We start from the raw sequence: 9,949 nt of genomic DNA on the forward strand, positions 1-9,949 counted from the left end.
TATTTTTTGCACTGACAAAAGGCGTACGGCTCAATGTTTTGTTGAATTTCTGCTTGATTGCTGCAATCCTTCCTGCAAGTTCCGTCTCATCTTTTGATGCACCATGTTTTTCATGCTACATGGTTTTCTATTCAGTTATCGAGCTTTTGATAAAGCTCGATTATTGACTGAATCTTTTTCGCGATTTGAATACAAATCTACAATTTGCCAATAAGTCACACGAATTTTAATAAAGAAAGGTAGCTCGATAGTTGATAAGGTTTTTCAAATTTTTTATTGCTGCCATTTTGAAACAAAAAATACAGCAAATGATTGAAAAAAAGCTTTTGGCATCAGGCTCTGAAACAACCTAAAATTACCGAAAATACAAAAAAACATGCGATAACAAATTAAGTGTTTAAAATTGCCTGTTTCAGGTACTTATTCAAAAACCTCCACTCTCCTTGACGGAGCCAAAATATTCATGGAAGCCTTAACCGTGTTACCACCAGAAACAATAATCATTCGCTTCTAAAAATAGGGTTATAACCAAGTTGGTGAGTAGTAGTAAAAGTACACAACATAGGTGAAAACAATTTGAAGTCTAAATATAAGCAAAAACAAATGATTTCCCATTTCTCCCCTATTGTTTCATAATAATCTTGAAAATTAACTTACTTTAATTAATTAATTACTTTTTAAAAAAAGATATATGTGAAACTAGAGTAATTTAAACGTTTTGATCGAAAAGTGCGATAGATAGTCGCTTACCGGGTGTAGCGAAAGTTCGTGTAGGTGGGAGGGATCAAAATTGACAAAACATCGACAAATTGAATTTTTAAAAGAAACCCATTTTGGTTTATACGCAGGGGGAAATGTGTTTTTGCCTCCTACACGAACTTTCGCTACACCCTGTAGAGCTTAATTTAAATTAGAATTGAATAAGCTATTAAGCTTTTTGAAGTTCATCTCTTTGTATTAATAATTCGGCAAAAATAGACCAAATTTGGGTCATCAATGACTTTTTTGCCATAGTCAAGTGATGGATTTTAAAGGGCGTAAAAATGATTACGATTAATTAATTACGTGTTATGTTAATAAACAGGATCATGGTCTTACCAATGAATATTTTTCGAAAATAAGCTCTCTTTGTGCGGAAATACAGTAACTATCATTGAGCAGCATGAGTAGAAATAAATATAAATGGTAACAAAATAAAGAAATTTTTCATTTCGGACTTGAAAAGAGGGCTAAGAAGTTGAAGGAACTAGAAATGTACCATGTAAATAGAAGGAGTTTTCTGTTCAATAAAAAAATTTTATTTTTGGATCAAATTAACTGATTGACTTGTCTCTAGCCCTCTGAGTGACTCAAGCATCATAGGGTAAAAAAGAAACTTCACGGCCTCGAACATTTATATTCATAAATTAAAATAGTGCAATCTCGAAAAGCCACGGCTTTCTAAACCTGCTTAGCATCATTGAAATCAACATTGAAAGTTTTATCTGCAAAGTTAGGTCTCATGTCTTTTATTTTCGTCTAGAAACTTTTTGAATACCTCTTTGAAAAACAAAAATTTCGTTCTGATTTTATAGTTATAGTTCTGAAAGTTATACTCTTCTTATCATAAGCTTTCGATTGATGTATGGTTCATTATTCTGAGTCTTAGGCCGATTCGGCTGTTGCCCTTTGCTCCTCGTTACTCCAACTGAACATTGAACTAGATTTGTTTCTCTAATTGATCTTTAATGACCTTTTGTTTCACTAGGGACTTTTTTACATTACTATAATGATACTTATCAATAAACTTGACTTGTTCACTTGCATATAATATCAATAATCATCTCAATCAACGGTAAATTTTAACCTTTAACCAAACAAGCCAACAACCTTGTAACAGTTTAATGGTTTTTTTTATCAAATTTTTACCTTCGCTATTTACATTTGATTCTCTCGTGAGACAATCTTATTTATCGATTGTACATTATCTGTATCATTTCCTGTAATTCAACCAACCTTTTCATTCCCTTTTTTCCCTATTTTCTCAACATTTCTCCATCTTTTCCGAGTGAAAATGTTCAACAGCCAAAGTCAAGTTGATTGTTAACTTAGACATTTCACTTGTTCCAATGGGTTGTTTGTCAAGGTGATTGTTAAACCACAAACCATAAATCACATCAATCTTTACTTAAATATACAATTGAAGGTATTTCTTGAGGAAAATGTTGAATTAATAAAGTTCTTAATATCCTGAATATGTCTGAATGTTGAAAGTAGGTCAAAGTGAGGGTGCCAAGATAATGATAGAGTAAAAGACTAACAGTTGACTTGTAAATCAAAGTTTATTCATCAACTGTTGAGATTCAATGGACTAATCCGTAATCAATTTAATGATTATTTTTCTCACCCTTTCAGTCAATCAGTATAGATTGAAAAGTGATAATTGAACTCGACATGATTGATAATCAGACTCATTGGAACAACAATTATTTCAATGGAAATGAAAAGAATAAAGAATGCCAGAAATGATATTGAAAGATGAAAATGCAATAAACTTGAAAGGTTCATTTCCAAAGATTTTCATTTTGCTCTTTGGTTAATCACTTGGAGTTGATTCTTGAAAAAAACTAATGTTATTAATTGTTATCTCTTGCTCTTAATTTCATTATCATTGATTAGTTCAGTCGACTTTTGACATGTTGACTAACTTTCTTTCATTTCTTGGCTTTTTTTAAGAATACATGATGTTCGATTGTTAGCTATTCATGAAAAATAATGTAATCAAATAAAAGAAGATGAAAGTTAAGGTTAAATTATTTCTTTTCACTGAGCAAATCAATTGTAAACAAAGTGTTGCTCAAGGGTATTGGAAGAAAGTATCAGGTAATCTTTGCCTTTCATGGGTTAAGCCTTTGGTATCATTTGTTTGACACTCAGTTAACATAAACAATCAGTAAATGGGTAAATCAACTTGCAACAGTTAACCAGTAAATATCACAAGATAAATCATTTATTGGCTCATCAACAGAAAAATGAGGAAATTCAAAGAGGAATCATGATTACCAATCAACTGTGATTCGATCATGGAATGAAATCTCAGACAGAAAATCTAATCAAAATATAATATAAGCCGAGAAAATTTTTGCCAACTTTCATTACCACAGAACTAGACTAAAGTAGTTAGTGAAATTCCTGTTCCCGACCCAACTCGTCCGTACTGGATCAACTCGTCCGCTCTGGACCAACTTGCGGTTCTGGACCAAATCTTACACCGTATGACGGTGTGCTCTTTTTTTGATAAAAAACGAAGTTTTTTATAAGAAATTGGTTTTAATGAAAACAACTGAAATTGAATGTGAATTCACAAATAGGATGAAATGAAATTAAAGATTTCTATTATTTTCCTGCTCTTCGAGCTGCCGAGCTCGCTCTTCTGCCCATTGCAGATATCTGTTTTGGAACTCTTGCTTTGGAATACCGAAGTATTGTTCACATTTGCGGTCAATGTACTCCAAATAACTTTTTCTTTCTTCGCTTTCTTCCCACAAATGAGTGACTGAGGTTTCTAGGTCAGCAATATATTTTGCCTTATTTTCGAGTTCCGTCTCCAATTCTTTATTCTGTTCTTCGATATCTTCAAGAATGAATTCTTTTTCTTCTAAACTTTTTTCAAGTTCTTTAATTTCTTGTTGGTACTCAACACAATATTTCTCTAAAGTTGAAATCTTTACTTTAGCCTCTTGAATCTGCATTTTCTGCCCCTCTGATAATTCGATGAACATAATGGCGGTATTGACTGTTCGATCGACACTTTCGGGAACTTACCCGTTGTTTTCCTCTATCCAGTCCAGAACGCATTTCAACCCAACTTTTAGCGGGCAGTGTGCGCTGCAATAGCAATCAAGAGTTATATACGGGGTTGAACAAATACACTTAAACTTACCTTATGTTTTCCATATTGTAAATATTGAATGTTTAGGAAGGAACTAACTTCGTAACGAAAAAGTTATCAGCAGAAGCATCAATCGAACTATAAATTTTTCTCGAATATTTTGCGAACAATATTTCAAGTTGAAATTTTCGTAAAACATTTTCTTTTCAATTTTTCAAAATCGATAAACTTTATTGACAGTTTGATATGAGCTTTATGACTTAAACTCAGCATATTAAGTGTCAAGTGCTTTAGATGACAAAAGTGTGAAATCACTCAATTTTTTCGGATAATTTTCTAATAACATGAAGCAAGTGATATCCATGAATATCAACCGTTTCATGATGTTATTCATCAACCATGAGTCGAGAGAAAAAGTAACGAAAAAAGTTGAGTGCAAAATGTTTGCTAAAAAATCAGGCGATCACTTAATTAACTTTCAATATTTGAGTCTTTCATAGAAGCTGATTTTGAAAAAGAACAGAATAATCTTTCATTTCGATTTTCAAAACTTCTAATAGCACATAACGATACTCCCATGAAGTCAGTAATCAAAGAATGGAAAATGATCGACGATAACAACTCTTCGTTAATACATGTACTTGTGGGTCTATTCACGGAAATTCGATTCATGGAAATTCAATTTAGATTAAGAACATTCTGGATGTGAAAACATTAATTTGACAACTTTTAGTTAAACTTTACTCTTTAAAACTCATGAAATGTTAATCAACAAATGTAATCAATTAATTAGCTAAAGATTAACTGCTTTTCTTCATTTTTGTTATAATGTTGTTTCTGTTTTCCTCTGGCTTTCATTGTAAACTTTTCATTCTCTGGCGAATTCAATTACATGGATTTAGATTTGACAACTGGGAGTGAAATATTATCTTGGAGTTTACTTGTCCAATAATTGAAGCTCTCAAGATAGATGCTTTGACAAGTATCAATCATTAAAGTTTTCACTTGGTTAACATGAAGTTACATTGGATAATCAAATTATTGAGTAAAAAGAGTTACAAAAATGAAGTGAAAAATTGATTCAATTTCATCTTTCAGTCAAGCACATTCATCATTATCAAATGAGGTTGAATGAAATGTTGATATTTTCAGGTGAACAAAAAAGAATTCCAATTGAGGTGTTTGCAAAAATTATCTAACCAATAAAGAGAAACAATTTCAAGAAAAGAAAATTTTCTCTTCATTGAGATAATTTTTAAAGTTGATTGATTCAAAATATTATTGATTCTATTAGCTTAAAGTCCTTAAAACTTTGAAAGCTTTTCCTTTTTATTGCAACAACTTGGATCAAGCCGAAGTCAATCCACAAAAAAAGATGTTAAAGTGAAACATTTTAACAAGAAAATGAAAAAACTTCGTTAACTTTGAAACTGTTTCACTTTTAATGATGTTTCATTACCTTTGAACATGCTTTTGTCAGATATTACTATTGAGCTAATCATAAGTTGAAGGTTGAAACCAATTTTTATCCAAAAAAAAGGTTTTCTTTTTTCACTCTTGATTTCTTCCTTTCAACTTGTCATGTAACTTGACCAGTTGACCACTTTTATGGTTTATTTTTGTAAATTCAAAATTTTCTTTTTTCTCTACTTTCGCTTTTTCCATTAGTCAATCTGACCGCCCACAAAAGTTGCAGCTAATTTGAATTTGTTTTTTTCTTCTCTTCATATTCAGAATTGACATGAAAAGGAATGTCAAAATGATTATTCAATTTTCCCTTTTCCCTCATGATTTCGACTTTTCTCTAAAAATAAACAGAACATTCAATTGAATCATTTTGAAAACATTTATCACACTCATAGTTATTTGAATGCTTTCCATTAATTTTGCTTTCGTGGTTTTTCAATTGAAACTAATGCTATATCAAGGTAGGCTTTTGATGAAAGTTTTTCAACTGAAAAATCATTTCAACCTAATCAATGATTCTTAATCCATGAGCTAAACAAGCAGATAAACTTGAGCAAAAAACTAGCCATCAAAAGGATTAGATCAGCTAGTTGGAAGGAAAGGTTAGTTTTTGATAAGTAATAAAGGATTCTGTTCAACTTTGACATTCATTTAATCTTTTCACTCGAAAAACTTTGACTAAACTGATAGAAAAATTATGCCAAAAATACATGGAAAAGGACTTTTAAACTTTAGCTAGCAATAGAATGGATTTGAATATTCGTGCCTTCAAAGTGTAGTTTTAGAGTTGAAATGAGTTCAAAGATTTCGTTGTTTTTTTATCCATAGACTCGTCTGACGTCTATTCGACCGTCTATAATACTAAATCCTCATCCATGATGGATCGTCATGTCTATTTGCCCTTTCAATCTTTTCAAATTCTGCAACATGATTACAACATGTGATGGCAAGATAAAACTGTCCGAACTCCAACCAAATTCATACTTTGAATAGCTCTGACAAAGGAAGTACTCCAGATAATCTGAATAAAGTTAATATTTTCATCATAAGACAATTATTATGAGTATTTAATTCTCTCGAAATTTTTCGGTTAGCAAACTAAAGTAGAACTAGAAAAACAGAATCAAAAATCAATTTTTTACATGGAAATCATTGTAATGAGTACACAAAACAAAATGAATGAAACAAGAGGCTCATCGCAACGGGAAAATACTATTGCTTTTGCATTGATCTATGCATACTGATTGACAGCAAATGACGCTTTTCCGACCTTCGATCCATTTGCTAATCAAAAGACAATGAACTATTTTGTTAATTAGTAAGACGAATACAAAAGAATATTCGGATGACCTCGGGTGCTTCCATGAAGAGCCAAATTGATAAATCAGTCTTACTTTCAGTCTAAAGCTGGTTAGAATTTCTTAATGAGCTTTTTAAATAAGGGTTTACTTTCGGTTGATATCAATATTGACTAGCAAGCGAGTTATATTGAGTGAAAATGTCCAAAAAACAAATAGGAAACTTTAGCCTTCCCAAACGTGTCTGTCAATTTAAGAAAGATGAAAGCAACAGTTCACTTCTTGCATTGCCAATCGAACTAGAGAAAAAACCGATCCAAAATGTTGGAAATAACTTATCGTCTGTGCAAAGTTACGTACCGAAGTTCAAGAAAATTTAGCATCTATTAAGATTTAAAGTCATATAAATCTTGAAACTCGTTGATTCCTTTAAGAATGCGCTTCAAAGTCAACTGTTTATATAACTATAATATTTATCAAGTGCTAACAGAAAAGGTGAAAAATTGTTGAGCTCTAAACTGGAAATGCATAGAAATCAAAGAATGCTGTAAAAGCTCAATGAAACCTCATTATTATTGTGTACAAAATAAATTGCCAATTATACCTTTTAATGCATAAAATTAACGTTTCAATTAACTTTTTATCCTGCAGGTTATGAAGATGTTGATTGTTGTTGTCGCTTTATTTGCTCTCTGTTGGCTTCCATTGCAAACTTATAACCTACTTAAGGACACAATACCAGAGATTAATACGTAAGTATCTTGTATCAAAGTCTTGTAAGATTATTGGTGAAACATCATGTAAGCCTTGGAGTGAAAAGCATATTCAATCCAGAATTTACTTGAAATGGAAAAGTTTTTCTTCTTCTTTTGTTGAAACTTGTTCTCTCATTCAAGGATTGTAATACAAAAATGGATTGAAATGTTAAACCTTTTGCACATTTGTTAATTCCATTAATTTCAACTGTTAACATGATAATAGAATGAATTTTTTACTTCGTTTTCTCATTAATATTCAATTCTTAATTGGATTATTTTCGCCATTATTTTTAAATTCGTTAATTCTTCCCTTCTTTCAGATTTCGTTACATTAATGTCATTTGGTTTTGCTGTCATTGGTTAGCTATGAGCAATTCATCTGTTAATCCTTTCATCTACGCTATTTACAAGGTAACAATTGATCATTAATATCATTAGATAATCGTTTTTATCATTTTTTGTTCTGTCCATTCACAGATTTCATCTGATTCATCGCGCCAAGAATAACTTGTCTACAATTGAAGAGTCATCATGTCCGTCCTTGACTTGGAATTGATTAAAATTGATAATAATTCTTACTTGTTAAATAAGCCAATTTGTACAGTTAAATATTCAACAAAAGCATTAAAACAAGAAAATTGCTGATAATTATTGTTACATGAAAAAAGAAAAGTTCAGTTATTGAACGGAATTCATTGCATGAACATTTGTCCAAAATATGTTTATATTATATTAATATATTATAGAAGCTGTCGTTTCATGTCAAAAAGTTTAATTTCAATTTGGATTCAATTTCGTTGGGAAACGATGCATAGAAATTGAATTTGCTTAACAAGGCACGAGAAGAAAGTAGTTTAATTGAAAGTTCCAACTATTAATAGATTTTGAGATGCGAAGGACATGATGTTTTGGTGAATGTCAAGGGTTGAAAGATACATGAAATATACGATATTGATACAAGATATTGAAAAGTACTAAGTGCGGTTCGGTTTGACTGTGTATTGTAACCTTTATTGGTTTAAACATTATTAAGCCTTAGTTAAAGTTTAAAATTAAAGGTTCCAAATAGTATTTCGTCTTCTCAGTTTTTTGGACTAAGTTCGAGAGATCTGCTCAAAACGAAAATCTTTCGCAATACTTTTAGGCAATTCTCATTTCGTTTAGACCTTTTCTATCTAAATTGCTGTCAGTTTGACGAATCATTAGCTCAACTGTTTTTTAGTAATTGCTTGTAAATTGTTGGATAAAATTTGATAACAGTGCTTTTTAAACCAAACTCGATCTATTGATATGTAAATCACGAGAATGTATTTCTTGATGAGTAGTATAAATAAGTGATCTGAGGTATTCCTCACTGGAATGACAGTTATGGCGACTGTATTTCCGATTAGAGTAGATGAAAACAAGTAGAGTAAAGAAGGAAATCAATTTGTATTAATGGCTTCTTGTTAGTCGCCATCCAAGGATTATTATGATTTTGTCGTTAAAACCAATTCACATGAAGCATTGATAGATGTTAGCTCTTTGAGATTTTCATAGGAATAACGGCAACAGAGTACTCTCCTGTCAGCAAAAGAAAATAGGTTCAATTGCTTGAATTCCTCCAATTTTAAGTTCTCGTCTTCCTGAGCAAACGGTAATTGGTCAAGACAGCAAGAGACAAACGAGCAAATCGGCTTTTATAACCAATTAATTGATCGAAAAGTTCAGCACCGAAATAGAAAGTTAGTTTAAGCGCACAAAGGGCGATCATTGGACAGATTGAAAAATTTCATTACCGATAATTTTCAAAATCACATTCAAATTAAAACTTCGATTGCAGTTATGGGTAAATAAAGTGAAAAAAGTTTAAACGGTAAAATGGTTTTCAATTATTCGATAAATTTTATGAAAAGCGTAAATTGAATTGGTTTAACTTTTTGATATTTTCCCTTTGCTATTTTGACTTTTGCTGCTTTGAACCCAAATCTGTTTTGAGTTACTTACTACACCAGTAGATGGCAGCCCGTTGACCAATACTCTAAGGCAACATCTTATGTTAAACCAAATATAATTTTTCACAGTTTGCCATTTCTACCTAACTGATAAAAAATTGATGAACCCAGAATATTTAGATTTGTTCAGACCTGGAGGAATTGGAAGAATGCACAACCCTGGAGACAGAGATGGGCATTTTATTTCTATTTTGTAGTAAATTGAATTTTTTGAACGCTACGCTCGTCAAGCGATGAATAAAACTAAGGACTGAGAAACCAAGTCACTCACAATTATCAGGCTTATGTATAAGCAAGATGAACCACTTAAATAACGATGATTACATAGTAACTCAATACTGAACAACAGATCCCAATAAAATTATTTATCAAAATGAACGATTCAAGTTTAAAGTGAAGTTTGTTTGATTAGACATCTCATGACCGATTGGCTGCAATTGAACCCGTTTGTATGCCATTCCTTCAACCGAATATAATGGTCAAGAAAGTGCTAATTACTCGATAAAACAAGAGCATCTCGAGCATTTCAGCTGTTTATTTTTGTCTTATTTTTCCTGAGAT

At 31.5% G+C, this 9,949-nt stretch overlaps 1 protein-coding gene across 1 annotated transcript in view; it reads left to right on the plus strand.

Annotated features, from left to right (window-relative positions):
* LOC107359331 (prolactin-releasing peptide receptor-like) overlaps positions 1–9,924 on the plus strand; it is a 30,330-nt gene extending 20,406 nt beyond the window's left edge. Inside the window, exons 3-5 of the mRNA XM_015925815.3 lie at positions 7,288–7,388; positions 7,715–7,805; positions 7,872–9,924. Of these exons, the coding sequence (XP_015781301.1) occupies positions 7,288–7,388; positions 7,715–7,805; positions 7,872–7,901 (222 nt within the window). The 3' untranslated portion in view covers positions 7,902–9,924. The remainder of the gene's footprint in view (positions 1–7,287; positions 7,389–7,714; positions 7,806–7,871) is intronic.
* Positions 9,925–9,949: the final 25 nt, after the last annotated feature.

The sequence above is a fragment of the Tetranychus urticae genome, chromosome 1, assembly GCF_039701765.1.
Source record: "Tetranychus urticae isolate SD_2017Ah chromosome 1, NJAU_TeUrti_SD_1.0, whole genome shotgun sequence".
Taxonomy (NCBI): Eukaryota; Metazoa; Arthropoda; class Arachnida; order Trombidiformes; family Tetranychidae; genus Tetranychus; species Tetranychus urticae.